Source organism: Heliconius melpomene, chromosome 19 (genome assembly GCF_056956725.1).
Source record: "Heliconius melpomene rosina isolate 202511_hmr_F chromosome 19, ASM5695672v1, whole genome shotgun sequence".
Lineage (NCBI taxonomy): Eukaryota > Metazoa > Arthropoda > Insecta > Lepidoptera > Nymphalidae > Heliconius > Heliconius melpomene.
This window is the reverse complement of record NC_140407.1, coordinates 4843824-4867894: the sequence shown is the minus strand read 5'-3', so window position 1 is coordinate 4867894 and position 24071 is coordinate 4843824. Positions and strand designations below refer to the sequence as shown.

Here is a 24071-nt window from a genome sequence, read left to right as displayed (position 1 = left end):
CTGTAACCCGCACACAGCATGGTAGGTAGAGGGAACCTTATGTTAAAACACTCGGTTCCCCACTTTCCGCCGAATTCTGGAGGCACTGCGTGTTGAGTGCTTAAAATAGACTTATTTATCGGAGAATTATATATTTATGCTGGACAACATCAAGTTAGTCATTTCGATCTAACCCATTGTACCCGATCACTTACATCCCGCACTTAGAAGTGTCATGTGTCATGACAACTCTTAAGATGTTCAATGCTGGCAAAGGCATTGTTAAAAGCTTGAATATTATAAATTTCATGTATTATACTATTCTTAATATGTATTATAATATGATACATTTTTAATATTTTTTTAGCTTTGTTTTATTCTACACATAATAGGGAACCGCAATCTTAACAGAAACCTAGTGTTAATACATTCTGTCCCCACTTTCCGCCGATTTTTTTTTTTTTTTTTTTTTTTCGAACATGTGGATAATGCTGTTAGCCCTATTGGCTTTTACAGCGACACCGGTTGGGTAGGGAAGAGGGTACTCTGTCCCTGAAGAAATGCAAGCACTAAGTGGCTGCCTGTGAGGAAGTCGACGACTGTAAGGGCGCCCCCTGCGGGACTCGAACCTCGGCTTGCGGCCGTCGAGCGGACTGGGATTTCACCTATGCTAAGCAAACCAGCCGCGACATGAAGTCGCGACTGGGGACAAATTAGACTACTCTAAGGGAGCTAACGGTCCCTAACCGCTGGGCCCGACCGCGCCGAGACGCGATCGAGCCGTTGAATAAGCTGGACTTCGTCGTCGATTCCGTCGACGACGGTGTTTGTGTCGTGTGTGAGTAGTGTGTTTCCTACCTACGTACGGGGCATTCGCTATGGTAATGGCGTCATCGGAGTCTAAAAGGACGCTGCGCGGGCGTCTACGTCTAGGGAGTGCGTTAGGGATGTAATCACACGCATTAACGATGAGGGGATTCGCGTGCGAGCCTGCGCGCTCAAAGTAGCGCTTCGCTAAACGTTTGCAATGCTCGTAAATCGATTCCAGTTCAAAGTCTCTATGTAGGTCGACGTTACGCACGAACCAGGGACAACCTGATGCGATACGTAAGAATTTATTTTGTACCTTTTGCATGGGATCTAGCTTAGTGTGCGCGAACGCTACACAAGCATAAGAGAGGACGGGTCTTATACAAGTTTTGTATAGTGTCAGCTTATTTCTAAGTGACATTTTACTACGCTTGTTTATGAGATAGTATAATCTATTAAGAATGAATTTAGCTTTGTTGCAAGCTTTCGTGACGTGGGGTTTGAAGGAAAGTTTAGAGTCTAATGTGACACCTAGATATTTGACCTCTTTTTCCCAGGGAATGGCTTTATCTAATAGATAGATGGTAGAGATTTGCTCTGAACGAGCGCGAGGGAAGAGTATCGCTTTACTCTTCTCTGGATTAACCTCGATTCTCCATTGGCGGAACCACACACCAAGTACGCGGGCCGCTTTCTGAAGTCGATCGGCTATTATGCGTGTGTTACGCGAAGAGGTGTATAGGGCGGTATCATCGGCGTACATAGCCAAGTGTACATCCCTGGTACGAGGTATGTCTCTTGTGTACAGCGCGTATAACATAGGAGAGAGGGTTGAACCCTGGGGGACGCCTGCGCGGAGGAGGCGGGGGGAGGAGAGAGTTCCTTCTACTTTATAGCGGAAGTATCTATTTGACAGAAAATCCTGCAGGATGCGCACGAGACAGTCTGGCAAGCCAGAGCGCCGCAGCTTGAAAATTAAGCCGTTATGCCAGACCTTGTCAAAGGCTTTCGCTACGTCGAGAAAAATGGCGGCAGTATGTCTGCGGTAGGAAATTTTTACTTTATATTGGGCTATGTGCTCTACCACGCGATGGACTTGGTGGATGGCGGAATGTTTCTTTCTGAAACCGAATTGCTCTTTAATGAGCAGAGATTTGGCCTCTACCACCTCGGAGAGTCTAATGAGAATGATTCTCTCATAAATTTTTCCTAAGCAGCTGAGAAGGCTGATAGGTCTATAGCTAGAGGGCATATTCCGCGGCTTGTTAGGTTTCGGTATACCTATGACAATGGCTTCCTTCCACTCGTCGGGGAAGGTGCACGACATGAGAAGGGAATTAAAAATAATGACCAATAGAGATAAGAACTGAGCCGGAAGGGACTTAAGTGTTCTATTAGACAATTTATCGGGCCCCGGGGCCTTCTTATCTTTGAGATTTTTGATGATGTCTTTGACCTCGTCTTCCGAGGTCGGGCGGAGCGATTCCCCTTGCGGGGGCGTCAGCGCCCATTCTGCGACCGCGGAATCCACGCGCGCAATGTGGCTCGGGTCGCAGGGCTGACTACTCGGAGTACATTGAGCCTCTAAACTGTCAGCGAGACATTCCGCTTTTTCGGTGTCATCGGCGGCAACTGATAAATCTGGCCTAATGAGAGGAGGCATAGTCGAGAGACAATCGACTCTAAAAACACGCGACAGCGCCCAGAATGCCTGGTGCGATGGAGCGAGCCCCTCGAGCTTTTTATCCCACGACACCCCGCGCAGAAGTTCGAACTCGAATCGAACTCTCCTCTTTAATCTATTAAATTCCCTACGATTATCGTCAGTCGGGTATGCGTCGTGTCGTCTCATTGCTTTATTTCTGCGTCTAATCAATCGTCGGAGCTTTTCTGAGATTTCAAACCTACCTTCGGGTAGGTTTGGTACCTCTTTCGAGCAGCTCTGGATTGTGTTTTGAATATATTCGGTAAATTTATTCGCCGCGTCTATTGCTAACTCCGCGGAGTCGGCGATGCCAGGTATTAATTCCTTTAAAGGGGATTCATTCGAACGGAGGAGCTTTCCAAATTTCCTCCAGTCGATTACTGTTTTAGTGGGTGGGCCTGAGGGGCGCACCTCGCCTAATTTAAGAATGACAGGACGGTGGTCCGAATCGAGGTCGGGAATTGTTTCTATTGAATGTTGACATAAGCCTACATTCGATAGAATCGCTATGTCGAGAACCTCGCCTGTGCCGTGGGCACTAAGGCGGGTGGGTGAAGGCGGGCCAATAACGAAAGCATTATATTTACTAGTGAATTCAAGGAGTCTCCTACCATCGGTATGAGTCATCGACGAATTCCAATTTTTATGTTTACAATTGAGATCCCCGATCAGAAGGACCGAGTCACCCATACTAAGTAGCGATAAAATGTCGCTTTCTAATAGTTGCCTATTTCCCGAACGATAAACGGAGGCAATAATCAATGGCTGATGGCCTGTGAGGAATACCTGGCACACCGACGCCTCGGCGGCTTCAAGAGACGGAGGGTCGAGCGGTATACAGTGTAAATTCTTTTTGTAATAAATCATAGTGCCGCCGCCTTTGGTGGCCCTATCATTCCTTACAAACCTGTAGTTCGCAATGCTGGGACTGCGAACCCCGGGCTTAAGAAAAGACTCCTGTATACAAAAGATATCTAATTGGTGAGTGTGAGCGAAGGCACTCACTGACTCACGTTGACGTTTGACACCATTAGCGTTAAAAGTCGCTATAGACAGGGCTCTTGGCTTAATACGCGCGAATTGCGAGTCAGCGGGTAATGGAGTGAATCTATTGATGACCGCCATTGGAAAAGTTATTTAGATATGGAGCCCGCGATGGCTTCCAGGAGATCGATATGCTCGATTATCGCTTGGGCGCGGTCGTCTGGACTATTCGTATTCCTTAATTTATTCGCGAAAATTTTGATTTCGTTGAAGTCAAGAGATCTAACTAAATTTAGCACTAGTGCGAAATCGCTACCATTAGAGAGGGCGGCGCGTGAGGGCGCAAAGGTGGAGTTGGGAGCCCCGACCTTGACGGTCGGCGGCTTGACCGGCGCCGCAGCGCGGGCTACTAGCGGAGGTGGCGCGGGTTTAAGCCACGCGTTCTCCTTAGGCTGGGGTGCGGGCACGTATTTAGGAGCCGGCTCCTCTATTTTGCGATTAGCCCCCCTGTTTTTGCCTCCGCGCCGGGTGCGTCTGCGCGGCGCGCGGGAGCATCCGCGATAGTTCGCGGGATGACCCTGCGTCTGACAGAGCACACAGCTGGGAGGGACGGCGGGATCGGGAGCTTTGCGGGGACAATCCGCAGTGGCGTGGTCGTCTAGGCACTTAACGCACCTAGGCCGCGCGAAACAATTTTTGGCCGAGTGGCCGTATAGTTGGCAGCGATGACACTGCCCTATGAGTCCCCTCGAATGTGGGGGTTCGACCCTGATGCCGGTGAGAGAGCACACCGACCTCAGGTTGAAAATTTCCTTTCCCTCTTTAGTGAGGTCCAGGACGACAAGGACTATATCAAATTTCGCTTTAGTGCGAGAATTGTAAAGCCGATGCGCTTGGCGCACGGGGAAACCCTTATTCCGGAGATCGGAGAAAACAAGCTCTACGTCTAATTCTTTCGGAATGCCCTTTAGAACTACGCGCAATTGGCGCTCGTCCTCTAGGGCGTACGAGTGGTATCCTATTTGATATTCCCTAAGGAATGAGGTTAGTTGTCGGTGCTCCGACGAAGTGGCTACTTGTATTTTGATTCCTACCTGCGTTAGGCGCGCGGTGGAATAGGAGATATTTTGGCTGTTAAGCCAATCAGAAACTTTGTCCCATTTGTGTTTTTCCTGCATGTAAATGGGCAGCGGAGGCTTGACACGGGGGGCGCGGGGGGTCTCGGGCTCTTCCCGCTCGGCCGCAGTTGCGGGGGCAGGGGAGAGGGGGACCGGCGACGCGGCGCCATTCGCACGGGTGTTTTTGCCCTTGGGCTTATTTGCCTTCTTGGGCGGCGGGGGGGCCTTAGGGGCCTTGGCCTTACGTTTGGCCGAACGAGATACGACGGTCTCGAAACCGTCGTCTGAGTCATCGGAGGAGGAACAGTTGTTCGCCTCCATTTCGTTACCGGACGGTTGCGGTGAACGGGGGGCGCGGGGGACGCGGAGAAGTTCCCTCGGCGGGGCGACTTCGGAGTCGCTCGGCCCGTCCGAGAGCATCGGCTCTACTTGGTCAACATCGGCACTCGGGCCGTCGTCGGGCGGGCTCGGGCTCGCGTTGCGGTTGCGCGCATAATTGACCGCCGCGCGGTAAGCCTCACTATGGTGGGCTTCTAGGTAGCGGAGGATATCCTCCTTTTCGGCCATTATGTCATTCCCCTCACCTTACGGTGGGGGAGGGTGTGTAATTTAAGTCTAAACTATCACTTTGGCAAAAACTAGTCTTCCGTCGGTGAACGGAAGGTGAGTGCCTAACTATAAAAACTGTGTAAGTACTCACAGAAGAGTAGACTCTCTAGTCCTATCGACCTCAGGACAACGCAGCGCCGGGCAGCACAACACAGCAGGGTGCTACGCAGCTAAGCACAGCGCAGGATGCTCTTTCCGCCGAGTTCTTGAAGCATTGTAAGGAAATGAAAATATGAAATTTATTTAATTTCATCAAGTGGAAATCAAACCTACAAACTGTTGCGTATACAGTCATACACTTATGTCCCTCCGCCACCACTGGCCTCAAAAACATACTATATATTTCAAATATTATACTATTCTCAATATTATAGTTTAGTATTTAACATCTAGAAACTAGGCTATGGTCGCTAGCAGACCCTGACTTTGAGAGATGAAATTACACGCCAGAAGGTCTAATTTTCAAGTAATTTGCTTTATCGATACTCATACATAGGTACCTACTTATTGTATGTTAATTAATATCTTTGTAATAACATACTTATAGCTAGTTGAAACTGCGTTCGGTAGATTGTGACGCGGATAGTGTGGTTTTTATTTAATGGGTAAATTTGTTTTTCATTGTTTTAATTTTTGTATTCCTAGTCTAATAGAAAAAAGCACGGTGTTAGGTTACGTCACTCAATATGCAATATCCTTGTAGGTTCTCAAAATTCAAAACAACGTACCTACTGTCTAATTGACCTCCTTTGAACGATTTATTCTAGATTTAATCAATATTATCCCTTTTTTAATGTTTAATATTTCGTTCGTGTCATATAAACTGCATTATCGTAGTCAAGTGGCAATGCGCTTGTCCCTTTTAGCGACACTACACGCTCTGGTTAGTTTTACATGTCCGCACCTCTCCATACCTACCTGCGTAACGCTTGCTAAATTTTACTTAATATTTATCTTTTAAAAAACGTATAAAAATTAGAACGTAGCGGGATTTGAACCCGCACCTGTTGGATACGGTAAACACTAAAAAGTGTTACGCGTTTATATGCTTTTTTTTTCAAATACTTTTTATCTTTTTCAAATTTTTATTTTTTCATAAAATACTTACTACATATTCCTATCTCAGTACACGACGCGGCGTTAAGTTCTGCCACTCTAAAATTGTCACAAAGTATAGAACGATTTTTCCTAACACTGACTCCACTAACTAAAATACAAGTATAGGTGAAGGTAAAACGTAACCGCGAAACATTTCAATGCCTAGAATCTAGCAATGACCTAGCTGACTCTAACCAACGCATTAATATGTTTATACTGAGATAACTCGAGATCTAAGTATATTAAATAATATTAAATGTATGAAATTTCATCATTATTGTCATGTCATTTGAGCTAATTTGTTATAGCTATACATGTCTTTGCGATCTGGCGTTACTTGTTTTATTGCCTTTGACCTCTATATTGCTACCAGGTTTTATTTATATCTGCAAATATCTTCCTTTAATGAGTGACTGACACGAAACAGACGAAACTATTGGTCTAAGAAAATTACAATTTGGCATGAAGAACATGATGGGGCAGGAGAAACGAGACCTTTTGGGATTTGGGAAACGAGAACTTTTGGGATTTGGGATTAGTTAAAAATAAAATAAATAAGTATAATGACATTTATAGTAAAATATATAAAATAATTACATTAAATAAGCAGAGTTATCTATCTTTATATTTTCCATTTGTAATAAGTAATACATACCTAGTAATAAACATTATTAACATATTTTACCTAAAATAATAAAGCACTCAGAATATTAGATAAGCAACGCAAAACAAAATGGCTTCCAAAAGATAATTTAGATATTATCTTAATCCGCACCGTATGTACTATCATTTTAATTGGGTTTTAGTGTTCAAGGCTAATGTAAAACGTGTAGTTATATTGTTATATGATACTAGCGTCCTGCCCGCGGCTTCCCCCGCCTTTACTTATTATCACTAACTAAATTAATAATGTCTTTCAGCTTAAAATGTAATTACTTTTTTTTATTTATTCTGAACAAAGCATAGATCAATTCTGCACCTCTATATAAGTACATCTTTAAATGCTTAATTTATGAACCAGTTCTTAATAAAATAGTTATAAATTCTTAACGCAAACTAACCTAATCCATTTAAAACATAATATTTCCAAAAAAAATAAAAAACAGTTATAATAATGTAACTATAACATATAACCTATTTCCATTATAATATATACATATTTAACACAAAAAACAACAAAAATCGATAACTATTACAAAATTCCCACCACAAACGCACTGTCCCTATAATCGATTAATTAACGTGAAAGGCCTCGCTCATCCAAACCAATAGGCTAAAAAGCAATCATTTATAAACTTAAACACGCTTGTACGACGCGGGATTTGAACCAGTGAACCGTTATAAGTGTTCAGTATAGCATGCTAATTACTGCCCGCTTGAGTCTATTCACCAAGAGATGGCGTTGTACGGGAGGGTGCACTGTTTAACGCTAGGTGGCGCCCTAAATTGTTAAAAAATACTATTAATTTTTTGAGGGTTGTTTTTGGTTTTTTTATTACATTTGTCAATTTTTAATGCTTGGGCTATTGGATTTTATTTTTTTATAACTTGTACTATATTTGGATATTATTTAACAATTTTTCGACAAAATTTGACGATATTTTTATTAGAATAATTAATTATTCGTTATTTAAAAACAATTTCAATACAAATTGTATAAATATTCATAATATTTCATTATTTTCCAAAAACAATTCAATATCGAATCTAATTGACTTAAAGGTCAAACAACCAAAGACATCATAGACTCAATTAATATGAAACCTCCAAACCTTGACGACGTAGCTCTAAAATATAGCTATCTCTTTTTAACACGTCAAAAAGTTAATAGCTATCTCCCTCTGAATACCGTAAGCGGTGGGCGGGTGCATTTTTTCACGGTTAGATAACGGCCCAAACGGTTTTGTTCTAGGGTTTTCATTTCATACGTTTCTATTCCTTTTTTGCTATAAACAGAGGTAAATTAATGGAAAGATACTCTGTCTTTAAGTAGCGAAACTTAACGCCGCGCTTTGTCTAGTTATTAGAACGAGGAAAATGAAATTATACCTTTATCATTCCCCGAAATGGAAATCGAACCCAGAACCTTAAATACTTAAGAACATAGAGTATCTTCGCCTTTCAACTCGCAAACCATAACATCTGCCTAACATAATAGGGCGCAATACAGCATGAAGCTAAAAAAATATTCCGCCGAGCGGTAATCGAATCTACAATCATCGGGTGTGGGTACAAGCAGACATTTTTCCATATCAAAATAATAAAAAACGATTAATTTATATTAATTATTAAAGATTATACAGAATTAATGAATCAATAAACTAAAATTAATGTATAATTTATCAATATCTATATTATATTTTTTGCTGAAAATAATTTATAACATTCGTTATGTTTCATCGACTTTGTTTTTCTTTAATAAAATTGTTTTTATTGACTTATGATGTGCAATTTTAATTGACATTTCATGTTTTCATATTATTTAATTATTTTCACTCTAGATAAATTTGCCTTTTTAAATAAATTGTTTTGTATGTACCTACTATGATTATTTTTACCTAAGTTATACCTAAGTTTTTTGATTATTTTATTGATTTCTTATTTTAACAAAATGAAAGGAAACAAAAATAGAATTTAGCGTGATTTATACTTAAATTCTGCATAAAAAGAATAGCTAAAGTATATATCCGCCAATTAGTTAAGAAGGCAGAGGGAACCTAGTGTGTTAACATACTCCATTTATCGTTGAATCGAATCACTTAGTCTTCTTACCAGAGCGAGGAATGAAAATTACAAATCCTTCGATGGAGAATCGAACTCACAACCGTCCACGCTTGAAGCCACGGCGGTCTCCATTCATTAATTCTTCTAAAAGAAAGAAAAAATATTAAAAATTAAAACCAGCTTGTGTACGTGTGCAACTTAGTGTTACGAGACTCCGCTCTCCACTTTCTGCCGAATTTAAAAAAAAAAGTCAAATATAATATTGATATAGACAACCCTACTCGCGTCTAACTTTCCTCATAACGATGTTTACTTTTGGTGACACTATAGAGACGGCTTTTTATAATACAAATAATATGTTCACACATTGCTTTAATACGTATGTTCTTCTCGTATAAGTAAATCTTTAAACATATTTTTATAGACACCTACATATACATAATTTGTTACTATTATTATAGTTTCACGTTTATAGCAGAGTAGACGTAGAAAAGATCGGGGGGGACTAGGTTCCCTTCCCACCCCCCAATTTGTGAGACTTTGCCACGCTTAGTACCTATTGAATTTGGGTTTGAACATTTTTAAGGAATAAACATTTTTTCATTAAGTTTTAAATATTTTAATATAAGAATATAATTTCTTGTGATATGAACCCACAGCTACAAAGCAATACGGCACATCTAAAATTTACTCAACTCTGCTTAATGATAAAAATAATCATCAACTGTCGCGTTTACATTAAAATACGGTTATACTGCGCCGACAATATACCAAAATGAAAATAGAATAAGTAGTGACTCATCACTAGAAAATCAATGGAAAAAAAAACAATGTAATAAAAGTTATAGGTAATTTTGTCAATTTAAATGACAAACATCACTTCCTGTTTGGGCGGCCGCCATCTTTGTGTTAATAGCAGCCTGCGGTGTACCGCAAGTCTACTTATAAATAATTTCTTTGAGTAATTTAACTAATATGATATTGTTAAGATGGTTAAAGCACCTATTTATGTATAAACGGGATAGATTATTTGCTTTTTTTTTAGCATCACGCTTTTTCGCGCGTATAGCACTCTCCCCTCTGCCTTCCCGCCTCTGACTCTGTCTCTTCTATCTGGACCTAGAGTTAAAATATATCCTTTTTCAAGATAATGCGTGGCGGAATTTAACGTTGCGCTTTATCTTGTTACCAGAGCAAGATGCATATTTAATTAATTTCTAGCGAATGGTAATCGAACCCACTATCGTCCCATTTACACTCGAACAAACATATTTTTAAATTTAAAAAAATATAATTCACAAAATAAGTAATACATTTTTGATTTCATGGCTACTACAATTATTAGTCGTTGTAAAAAACAAACGTATCGTTTCAACTATCTATCTACATCTAAAAATAAAATTAAAAAAAAATACATTGCAAAAAAAAAAGAACAACATATTAACCGAACTCTATCTCGATGAGATGATAATCTCTACACCTTGGCCACTTAATTAGTAGCTGCCCTTTATTAACGTGCTTTATACGTACATACATGTAAAAAATATTTATTTTTTCTGTTGCTAAGTTGTTTTAAAACTAATAAAATATACATGTTTTGTTTTAGCTTATGCTATATACAGAAGTCAAAGCTAGGTTCGTATTTATAAACCACTCTTAACTCTGAGACCGATCTTGAGATACTGTTCACGAGTTCACATCATTCATTAATTGTAATCTATTGATGAAAACGGCATCTCAAGATCGATCTCAGAGATGAGAGCGATTTATAAATACGAACCCCAGTGTCAAGAGACTATTCTCTACACATATTACATATTTGTACATGAATTTACTTACATATATACCTAGGTTCATTTATTAATATTTTCGAACATAAAATAATAATTTTAACACATTTACAATAACAAAAACAACAACAACTTAAATCATTTAAGCACAATAAATGAAAAAAAAATATATAAATTTCCTTATTTTTATTTTACTATCTGTCGTCCAAACGACATTACATTTATCAACCACTCAATTATAATTCTAAACATAAAACTAAGGTTAATAAATTTCACAGTTTAAGGAAATAGTTAGAAATCTAGTATTCTACGCAGACCCAAGGCAGTTACTCGAACAAGGTCTAGCCAGGTCTAGGTATACGTATTTCCGTATTTTGAGGAAGAATTCATTTGAATTTGACTGATTTGTGCAATCATAGTTTATTGTTAATTATAGCAAAATTATATGAAAATTTTACATAAATTGTAGCTACTTTTTTTAGCTTTTACGTTTTAACTATATTATTAAAAGTTTCATTTAAATCCGTTCAGTACTTTTTGTATGAATGTGGAACAAACATCACACAAATTTTCACATTTATAATAGTAGTAAGAATTATATAAAATCTTTACATAAATTGTAGCTTATATTTTCTCGCGCACATGGCAGGGTAGGCTGAGGGAACCTGAAAACCTAATGTTAAGTCGTACGCTTGTGGCACTGGGGCACCTCTGGCCCCACATTGAGTGATGAAACTGAACGCCGCGTCTAGTCTTATGTTATTTCTATTGAAATTTTAACTAAGTATAAACCATTCATAATCATACGATTGTAATTCTAGTAAAAATTAAATAACTATAGCTAATTACACTATCATTAATGACGACCATTAGACGGACAGTTTAACAACGTGTAATTATATTACAATTAAAATATTATATATGAGAATACGCATTTCGTTATTTTAATGGCTGTGAACTTTATATGTAGGTACTTATTAAGGAAATAAGTTTTTCTTATATATACTATTTATAACAGAGAGAGTGGTTTCAAATCCTAAATAATAGTTTTTTTTGATAGTAAATTAGTTTTGATGAGACCAATTGTGGCACAGGGGCGCAAGCGAGCGACTGTTAGCGCGCCAGGTTGCGGGTTCGATTCTCACTCGAGGAAATGAAATATTATTAGATATACCAGAGTAACAAGGCTATGACAATGACAGTCAATACGCTTTGCCTCCAGGATTCGACGGAAAGTGGGGAACGGAAGTGTCTTAATGGAACGCAGTGTAAAATAACTAAGAGTTGGGAGAGTAACACATGACCAATTCTAAGTGCTCGAAGTAATTCTGACCGCAAGTACTTTGGGTTACAACGAAACTATTAACGTAATGTATAATATAACATCTATTCGTGGAATATTCGAAACAAAAATATTTTTCCAATTCGAATCAGCAGTTCCCATGAATATGATAGATTAGAGAACGCGGAAGAAGCCGCCGACGGAGGCTAGTATTATATATTACAATAATCAAAATATTACAAGAAATCTAAATAACAGCAACCGATGACCATACAACATTGGTAATGAATTGTTATTTCGTTCTATTATATGCCATTATCAGCAATGTAAATATATTTATAATTGACTAATATACTATACTCGTATACTATAATAGGCTATAATATTATACAAATTATACCTTATTATATGCGTGTTATACATATTATTTATTATATAGCTTAATCCTGAAAGTATTACGCACGCTTCTTATTTAATTCTCTGTTTTTGCCAAAACACATACGACAGTATAATATATAAAACTAGACATCGCCCGATACTTTGTTTGTGTGGATTTTAAGAAATAAAATAGAAAATTTAATTTTTTCCCATTCCTTTAGGAATTTCCAGTAATACTTATACTCTCTTAGAGCTTCCCTTACACTTCATATTTACCTATTTGCCAAATTTTCATTTTGTAAAACCAGTAGGTAGTCAGTTACTCAGTAACGTAAGAGTTAAACATATTAAACATATTAAATATTTCTAGTAAAAAGAAAAGTAAATGGGCCTCTTTCTCTCTCTACTCCTACTATCTCCCTAGAGTAGAAACATTTTACATTTTCCTATATAAAAAGATATATTGTTACTAAGTTAAAATACCATTCGCAAAACGCAACAGATTGTAGCTTCGATTCTCACGGAATTGAAATATTTATTATTTTTATATCCTTGCTCTGGTAACGAGGAAAAGAGCGGAAAGACTTAATGAGAACAGAGAGATTTAACTCTATGTTCCCTGGTTACCTCTGTCTACCTTGCTATGTGCGATACAGCCTGAAGTTAACAATGCTAAAATATTTACTTTACACTATAGATTATTTAATTTTATCCATCGCATGAAGTAATTTTAAATCTATGCTATGTAATCCTTTATAATACTATTCTATACTATAGTATAGTATAGTATAGTATAGTAGTAGATGCATGCATACTGAACGATCATATCATAGGCCCTATACCTATTCGTACCTACTACACGTTATTACAAACACCTGTTTCCGCCGCGCGGCCGTTGCCTCGGCGGCGAGTGATCATTTTTTGAGATATTCATATTATTTCTCTCATTTTAAACTACCTTTTGGTTTGGTTTAGGTTTCGAGATATTTCTTATTAATTGGCGGAGATTAACGCCGCGTTTTGTCTCATGAAATAAATTCATATTTCTCAGTATTGTTAAAATATTTTATTTATGCAACGCATACTACACGCAAAACCTACACGCGGCGTTGAATTTCGCCATTTAACACGCAAAATTTTTAAAAATTTTGTGGAAAATGTGAAAAAGAGTATTTTTACACGTTCTCTCTGCCTACCCTAGCGTAAAACGTGAAGTTTATTTTTGCATTAAAACGAATTTCTTAGGAAAAATAATATGAAATGCATGTCCTTAACACGTGATTCCGCTTGATCTGAGACGACATTGTAAAGTAACACGACGCCGCGAAACCTTGGTCAATATTAGTTATACTAAAATATATATTATATATATAGATATAGATATATCTATTGATATATCTTTTATATATTGTTATTTGAGGGCGACGGCGTGGGTTCGATCGAAAAATGAATTATTTATTAATATTTTTATTCTACGCTCTTGTATCAAGCACAACCAAAAGCGCGGTGTTGTGTTCCGCCACTCATCATGCAATGCCTCGAAAATTCAACGAAAAGGAGAGAACGGAGTGTCTTAGTAACAAAATGTTCCTCTACTCTACTCTACTATAAGGGCGATATAGCGTAAGGTAAATAATATCTGACACTTAACAAGCAAAAAGCAGCGTGAATAAACTAGTGTCATACAAAGTTCAATAGTTAACAGGTATTTTTTCAAGTCTCATCAATCAACCCATACCTACCTCGTTAGACAAAATCATTCAATGTCACACATTCATTTTTGTTTAAGTACTGACATTTAGGATTTTGATGGATGTATTAGATTTGAACGACCTACTTTATATTGGATTGCTTTGTGAATATGATAATATATTAATTAGCGGCGTTTAATTACGCCACTTAATGTTATACCTATATAAATTTGGGTGGGAAATGAAGACCTATATCGGCTTTTCGCTTTAATTCGAATGATAATATCGAATATTTAATTTCTCTTAGCGGAAATCGAATCGACAACCGTAGCGTTTACAGTCGCGAGCCCCCCCTTGTCCCCCTGCGCCGCGGCAGCCTAAACATTTAATACTAACTATAATAAAATATTAATTAAAAAAAATGTATACCAAAATAGGTGTACCCACGTATTATAGCTTCACCTTATGAAAATGAAGACCACCTCTAACAAAATTAACAAACAAAAACAATACATTAGGTGACAAATTAATTTAAATTTGAAAGAATTGTATGCAAAGTTAACAGGTCTTATTTAAATATGAATATAGATTCTACGAATAAATGAACTATGTAATAATACTAGATATTACCTGCAACTTTGCCTGAAATGGTTATGGACTTACTCGTATCTTGATAAAATACCTGCTACCAACTTCCAAGATAAATGGCCAGTTCAAAACAAAAAAAATATCAATGTGGACCAGATATCCGAGTTCCGCTAACAACAATAACTCAAAATTGGGCAATGGAGTGTTTTAACACTTGGATTCCCTCTGCCTAACCCGATGCCCATATATGGTAGAGTCATAAGACTATCATCTATCATCCTTAATTACATTTATATATTGCTTTGTTTTTTTGTACGTTCAATTTAAAAATACTAAAGCAGGAATCAAATCTCTGACCTCTATTCATTAACACTACTCATTCAATATTAATTATATCATTGAAAGTCGCAAAATAATAAATCCCTACAACTACTTCAAGTTTTCAACTACAAGATAATTCTACTAGAAATATCTATAGAAGTGTCTAGTTGTAAAGCGATGCGAGTCGAAAGCGTATAACAGGTTCGTATCAAATAAACAGTGAATCGACGATGTGAGCTACAAGGTCGCCCTGTGGTACTCCATTATTTTACATTTTGTGGGATAAATCTTGAAAATATATATTAATATAAGTTTTTAAGATGAGGTTTTTTAGGGTGTTATGTTGAAGCTATGACACTTTAATTTAGTATTAAATATTTGGGTCTTTGTCGCTCAGGGGCACAATCTCGGGGGGCAACAATCAAAAATTTTTTTAAAACAATTTGGAGACGTTTCTATAATTGCTCTCATTTAACATGTCACTTTATTTTAAATGAGGCCAACAAGATAAACGAAGATATTTAAAAATATTTATTTATTGTTTCTATCTATATTAAAGTTATTATCAAATAATTAATAAAAAAAAATACTTTAAATATAAATATATATTATGGGCAATACAGTACACAAAACTTATAAATCATGGCCAGCCGACATGCGCCCGCGCATAATCTAACCTAGAAACAGGCTGGATTTCGTGACATTCACTATCTATGTGTGCGTTCCTATCCATTCACGTTTGTTATTCCGACACACATACAAACAAAAACTGGTGCCCAACCAACTATACTATATTAACGACTTTATTGTTAAGAAAATAAAGTTTAATTTCGTATAAAACAAATTAAGTCGTAATTTATTAGATTCTTGACATGGCATTGGTGGGTTTTTGGTATAACAAAATGGGCGTTACAATAATACAAACAGTTTAAACATTTCAAATGATTTGTTAGGTTACAAGATTTTAACGTTTGCCTTTTGCATCTAGACTAGACCAAGGCTAGCTGGCCTAACTCATAACTGGTCTGGCCTGAGGACTGGTAGCGTAGCAAGGTCAATTTGCGAGTGTGCTCTAATATACTAACTTTGAATACTTGTGTATTAGATTATGTTTTGCTTTATGTTTATTATATAATTCTATAATTTGATGTTTGGAATAATTGGGTGAATAGTGGCGATCGGAGTGTCTTAACACTAGGTGTCCTCAGTGAGGTTATCCGGGAACGTGGGGAAAAACGTAAAACGTGTATACGTTAGGATAGAAAATTTATAACATGATATGTAAGTGTTTTTAATTATTATTGGAAATATTCTAAAATACTTTTGTTTTTCAATAGAAATGCTTACGTAATAAACATTTTCTATGTGGCTCTACATATTTATTTACATAATAAGTATTACATTTCAACTAAAGAATTAATTAGCAACTGTTAGGTCTAGTTAGTCTACAATTTATATTGACATTAAATTAAACTATTATAGATACGATTCCTATTCGAGGGAATGAATTAAATTTCCCTACTCTAATAACAAGACGAGAGATACTCGTATGTAAAAATAAAAAAAAAAAACAATTTTTACATACAAAACCAAGTTATAATAAAAAAAAACTTCTTTTCAGCTCTTATCAAAAATGCTTCACATAATTTGAAGTGGGCATTAGTTATAAATTTTATCGCTAAATAACTACTTGTTGGTATATTATACGAGTGCCATACACCGGTTTCCGCTTATATTTTGACCAATCACGAATTTAGAGTGGACGCCGTTATCATGGGCGGTGCTAACCGCAGTGATCCGACGTGCGTCATACTGTTTACTTGACAATTATGTTTGAATTGCGATTGAAATTCATAGATTTGTACGTTAAAATTGAAGTGCTGGCTTCGTAGCCATCCATTTTTTTCATATTCAACGGTAACGGAACACAACGTCGTGAAAATTGTACTTAGTTTGTTATCTATTTCATAAAAACTAGGAATTAAGTGATATTCAGCCTTAGTTACCAACTTTTATAGACATCCGAGCGTTTAATATTTCATTCCCCGAGTGGGATTTGAAGCCACAACCGTAGCCTTTCCAGTCACATACTGTGCCACTGCGCCCAAAAACTTTATCTATACAACGAAAACTGAAAACACCTTAATATCTAAAGCCTCACAAGAATAAACATAAAATTGTATAGTTCTCAGAATTTATTCACATAACAGGTTTCAGTAAGCCGACAACTAGGTAAATAGGCGAGGCTATTCAGCTAAATTCCCGCCGAGGTCATGATAAACTGACGCACGAAATTGTTTATTATATATATATAATATATATGTACATATTGGTATATGTATGAATATGATATAATATGTTTAGTCGTGGCGCAGGGGCACAAAGTGTGACTGTAAATGTAAATGCGACTGGTGGTGGGTTCGATCCCCACTCGAGGATATGAAATATTTATTTAATTTCATATTTCCATTTCGTGGCTCTGGTGTCCAGGCAAAGCGCGGCGTTGAGTTCCGCCAAAGCAATACGCAATACCTCCAGAATTCGGCGGAAAGTAGGGTAGTGTCTTAACGGAGTGTCTTAAGACTAGTCTCCCTCTGCCAACCGTGCTGTAAGCGGGATACAGCGTGAAGCTGATATATATTATGAAAGAATCTGATATATGTAAATACATATAAATATATTTGAAAGATTGTAGAGTTCTTGTAAGAATAATCATACGATAGATGTAATAATCAAAGAATAATCAAAATTAAAAATCCAATACCATATTATGAAATAAACGAAATAATATTAAAATTAAATGCATGACAATTACAAGAGCGTAATGGCATAATGGGATTCTGTAAACGAGGTGATTGTGGATTCGATCCCCACTCTGAGAAATATTAGGTATATTTATTTTCATTTCCTAGATCTAATATAGGTACATAGCGAAACTCAATATTTCGAACTACTTATACTGTTTTCCCATAAAAATAAGTATATTCTATATTAACATAGAAACTATATATTTTTTACATTACTTTGACTGAAAATCGAATATACGACCATCGCGCTAATTAAGACACTACAATTGCACCAGGAAGACATTATTACCTATAACGTTCGGCTTTACTATAAAGAAGCTGTATTTTAACAATAATCTAGTGGTTTTTCCTAATAGCGACTATTTGTATGACACACACGTTTAAAATTCTAACTCAAAGTACAAAGTCAATTGCCAATGCTAATATTTATTTGTAACCTTTATAAATATGAAACGGCGTTTGTTTGTTTGTCAGTGAATACTTACTGACATGTACGAATCGAGTTTTGTTTGTTATATAATAATTATATTATTTATTGTCAAAGAGACAGAGCGCGGCGAATTCGCCGGATATTTAGGAACGGAACTGTCCTAATGGGAACGGAGTGTGTTAAACAAGGTTCCCAAGTTTTCTGTGCCTACCCTGCTACGTGTGGAGTAGGTGTGAAGTCAAAATAATATTTATTGATAAGGTTTTTTCATGTTTTTTATGTTTATTTTTTGCATAATAAACGTGCAAAAAATAAACTAGTGTGCTACAATATCGAATTCAAATATTTTAAGAAGCTCGCAACTTTCTTTGCATGAATTATATAAAACTTTAAATCTCGTTAGTCTTCCTTCCCATAGGATCCCTTATTGATGCTCTCCTGCACTTCCTAAATTACCTACATAAATGCCAAATTTCAGCGTTCTACGCCGCATAGTTCCTGTCTGTGGCTGTGCGTTGTCTGTCAGTCATTCAGTAACGGAAGTATATTTTTCTGCTTCTCAAAAATTACGATTTTAAAAAAAATCAAATACTTAAATATATAAAAATTTGCATCAGACGGGAATCGAATCTGTATTCGTAACGTCCGTGGAAAAATCTATAAACAGCTATAAAATTTACATTTAGGTATTAATTTTGTATCGAATAATTGCTTAAAGTTTTCCTTCTTCATATTAATCATAGACAAAAATTTTCCAATACAATTTACAGCTAAACACCGAGACTGGGAAATATCTACATATTATTTGTGAGTTAACATAATTACTACACCTATTAGTCATTTAAAATAATATAATAATAATATCAATGATATAATATTTGATGTATTAGTTATTAGATTATTCTATATCAAAATACGGAGAATGGAGTGTCTTAACACTAGGTGGCCTCTGCTTATTTTGCTGTGTGCGGGATACAGCGTGAAGCTGATTTAAAATAATTTAGATTTTTGTTGTAAATTAAGTACAAATTTAGGCAAATTACTAATATCAAAAACTATCAAAATTAATAAAAAATACGAAAATATACCTACGTATAATTTACACAACGATATTAACAATTTAAGGAACAAAATACCTAGTCTATTGACAAAATTTACTTCCCAATAAAAAAATAGACCCTCATTACTAGCATTGATCTTGTCAACAAATTTAAAACTTAAATATAGTTTTATCACTACGTTATCTCTTTCTTTAAAACACTCTATCGACTTACACCCTACATACAAAATACATGAAAATGATAACCTATTTTTCTGAAAGTCGGTTAGTAAAAACGATTTTTTTATCAAATGCATACGAATGCACCATGATAATTCGTTCAATGTCGCACAGAGGCATGCAATTTAATAAAACACCTAAATATAGATGTAAAAACTAGATAGCTACATGTTTTCGCGATTGTGTGCCAGGGTCGAGACTGTCTATCTATAGTATACTATACTATACTATTATATAACCTTGTATTTACTGATAATATTTGAAATCATTTTACATAATCGTGGTTTACATAAATGATGGTTGAACCTAATGGTTGTAGATTTGATCCCCGTTCGTGGAAATTAATAAATATTTTTATTTATTTCTCCTTCATAGATAAAGTATGGCGTTAAGTTCCGCTGCTGTATGTGTAATGTCTGAAATTCAGGTGGATAGTGGAGAACGTAGAGTCTTGACACTAAGGCCCGTATTTATAAACTTCTATTAAATCTGAGATCGATCTTGAGATGACGTTTTAATTCATGGATATATAATTTTTAAACATAGTCTTAAGTTTTGTCTACACTGCTGTATGTTGGAAACAGAGTGGAGTTTACAAAAATAGTAATTAATTGCTTAGCGTTATTGGGCGCAGTGGAACTATTTATGATTGGAAACGTAATGGTTCTGGGTTCAATTATCTTCTTAAAGACTCTTTGAGGTAATTACGTAAAATGTAAAAGGTGAAAATTAAATATCATATTTAAAGGCAAAGTATTTTTATAGAGTTAATTAACAAAATTTAATTTAATTCAATAAAACATATTAATATTTTTTTTATATTTTTCTAGGTAAGAACGGGACAGACACATAAATGACAGGTTTTTATAAATATTCTTAATTAATGTTTAATATTTATTTAAATTACAAAAATAACTTTATCTTCTATTCTTTACATAGGTAACCATTTGATTATAGAGTTATGTAAATAAATAGTAATTTTGTCATAAGTTACTTTGCAATAATGATGGTACGTTAAGAAAATGATTTAACACCAGGATTTATCTCAACTATGCATTTATGCAATTTTAACATTCAATTTCGATCTATTTATATAACTATAATAAATATATGAACATTTAGCATTTCTACTACAAAAGTATATTAAATAGAATAAGTTTATTATAAGACACTATTCAACAAGCAATGTCTAGAATTTGGACAGAAAGCGGAGATAGGAGTGTCTTGATGCAGGGTTCTCTCTTTCTACACCTTATACCGCATTTGACATTTCCGAATTGATTAAGCCAAGAAAGACTCTAACTTGAACCCTGAAAAGATAAAAAGAAAGAATAATAGTATATAGCAGGGTAGTCAGGGAGACCCATGTTTTTACACTACCCCTTACTAATCCCAACACAAATCCGTAATTTTTATTACAAAATGATTTGGCTAAGTGACTCCAGCCTCCATTTTTTCTCTGTTCTGCGTCCTTAAATTGTACAATATTTATAAAAATTACGTGTTGGATGCACTAAACCGGAAAATATATGTATTTTGAATAGAAACACCGTAAACAATATTAGTCATTCCTAAACTGCAATATTGCGTCACTATATGCCATAATGCATTTATTCAGGAAAATATTCGTTAAATATCAAATAGCTAAAATACAAAATAATTGAACTTTGAAACGTAAAATCTTGATTTTGCCCTTCTCGTAAAAATGATGGGAAATCCCCACACTCCTCTCCGCGTTCTTCGCCGTGTAGTGTCCTCCCGACACTACTAGTGTCTTTTATTTGTTAGTCACTCAGTAACGGAAAATCGTAAAACACTTTGTTTTTTAGATATAACGGTTATATCGTTGATTTAGAGTGGAAATCAGCAACAGCCTGTAAGGCAGAGTTCTGGAGAGAGACAAAAGACGTCTTTTAAAAATGATGAGTTTAGCTATTTTATCATGAAATTTAATTTCTGTATGGAATAACACTTTATAAAAATGAATTTAGTAGGATTACACTCTAAGCCGACGATATCATGTTCACTTAAAAGTAACTTTTATTCCAAATTTGAAACACAAATATGAGTAGTCCACGCATTTCTCCACCACCCACCCCTATATAAAAAATGCCTATAAAACGACGTAACTCAACACTGCAAATTGCATTATTAAATAAGTCAATAAATAAAAAATATATTATACATTTATATACATTCCCACACATTAGATTTGAATCACAAACCTATCTAAGTATAATAACATATCTCAATTATGCCACGACGGCGTCTCTAACAAGTAATTTCTCTATTAATGTGGAAAGTTAACCTGTGGCCTTTAATAGCAACACTATTACAGGGTACCTGTACCTACTAAAGGCATCTCTTTTAGGAAGCATGACAGCATTGACAGATGAAAATACAATCGCAATACTTAGTAGGTAGAGCCAGTGCGTGTTATTTGTCGAATAGAAAGTATTTTATAAAGAATTTGCAATAGCATTTAATTCGTAGTGGGGATAGTAGGTTCGATTTTATTTACATCTCACAGCAAAGCTGGCAATTAAAGGTTTGTGTAAGATAAAATTTCATGTTAATTTAGATCAATTTTCTGTAAGAAGCCTGCGCTATGTACTTTATAACACTCCGAAGCGAGGTTCAGAGGAGAGAAATAAAGTACCTAACTCACTTCCCCAAATATGAATTGAATCCACAACTATCGTAACTAAAGTCAGACACTGTGTCCTTATTGCGCTAAAACGGTGTATTAATATTGTTGTTATTGTTGTTCTTTAATTATGGCGATCCGAGCGTGCCAGTTCAGCACTAATCACTTCGCCAATGTCACGTTGAATGGAGAACACACAAGGGAGAGTGTACGGTAAAAAGACAATATTATATTAATATTTATATCAAGTTGTATGTATGTCTTAGCGGTCAGTCGTGGGCACAAAGTGTGCTGCAAAAATCGACTGGTTGTGAGTTCGATCCCCACTCGAGGAAATTAAATATTTGTTTTCATTTTTATTTTCATTTCTTCGCTGTGTGAATGAATGTATGTCTTTCTATTATTCACTTTTAGCTGATTGTTGGTTGTGCCATACAATATGTTAATAAAATCTGACTATAAACACCATAAGTGAAAACAATTTTTTTAATTTATATTATTCGTATTTCTTAGTATCGTACAACTTAGTTTGGACCGGTGTGGACTATAAGACGGAAATTAGAATGTCATGCTTATCCCCGTTCCTGTAGGAAATTCGAGAAATCCTCTCTTAGTGCTTAACTCCCCAACTTACCTTCATACCAACTTTCTAAGTCCAGTAGTTTCATTTGAACGTTGTCTGTCAGTCAGTCTAAATATACGAAATTTTGTCTATTTTCCAAACAAAACCATATAAATATATAGTATTTATGATGAAAAAAATATAATGAGGATGAAAACTCATACAATCATTATGACTAATAACTGTTGAGTCACATCATTCGTGTATGGGTCCTGGCAAAACACTTAGCTTTTAAAGCACAGTCCTACATGTATTAAAATTTTTAGAGTGAAGAGCTTTCGCGCAAATTATTGTGTCAGAGAGCTAAAAACTTGACGTGCAGCTAAAACCATCTTCATATTTTAAAATATACATGGATATAATGTATAAAAATATATTTTTCTTGGGCTGTTTTTTTATTATTTAAAAAAAAACCTTGGGTTAAATATCTCCGATCTTTACTTTCCGCCCGAATTCGGGACATTGGGTGGTGGAAGTCAACGTCGTGGTTTATCTCATCATAATATAATAAACTAGCGACCCGCCCGCGGCTTCGCCTGCGTGATCTACTTTATAATTAATTTCTGTCTCCATGAGTACCTACGTCCTATAAGTGACGTCCATGCAAAATTTGAGACTCCTAGTATTTGTAGTAACGAAGTTTCATACAAACTTTCAACCCCAAAAACAACCCCTTAGAAGTCAAATATTGCAAATTTCCGTCTTAGCGAGCACCTACGTCCTATAAATAACTCTTATGCAAAATTTGAGATTCCTAGCACATGTAGTTTCTGAGATTTCGTGATGAGTGAGTGACCTTTCGATTTTATATATATAGATGGAGCTTGACAGTTTAATATGATGACCAGTCGCGGTGCAGGGGCACAGAGTATGACTGTAAAACCGATTGGTTGTGGGTTCGATCTCCAATCGAGGAGATGAAATATTTATTTAAATTTAGATTTCCATTTCGTCGCTCTGATGTCGGAAACGAAAACAAAGCGAAAACTTGCGAATTGCGAAACACGAAATGTCTCCAGAAGTGGACAGAAAGTGGCGAACGGAGTGTCTTAACACTAGGTTCCCTCTACCTCTACCTTCTCTATAGAATAAAAACAATATATTCGTATGTATATATAATATGTACATAACAGTTTATTAGCAACTATAGCAACTAGGATAAATACCAGTGGCTAACTAAACTTTAACCTTAAAGCGATAACTATTTAC

At 36.0% G+C, this 24071-nt stretch overlaps 1 protein-coding gene across 5 annotated transcripts in view; it reads left to right on the top strand.

Moving 5' to 3' along the window:
- Positions 1-24071, top strand: part of LOC146528444 (uncharacterized) — a 188636-nt gene that overhangs the window by 105976 nt on the left and 58589 nt on the right. The window contains exon 2 of one of the 5 annotated variants that reach the window (XM_085203554.1): positions 20424-20453. The exons of the other annotated variants lie outside the window; for them this stretch is intronic. Coding sequence (XP_085059680.1) covers positions 20447-20453 — 7 coding nt within the window. The 5' untranslated portion in view covers positions 20424-20446. The remainder of the gene's footprint in view (positions 1-20423; positions 20454-24071) is intronic. 5 annotated transcript variants of the gene reach the window in all.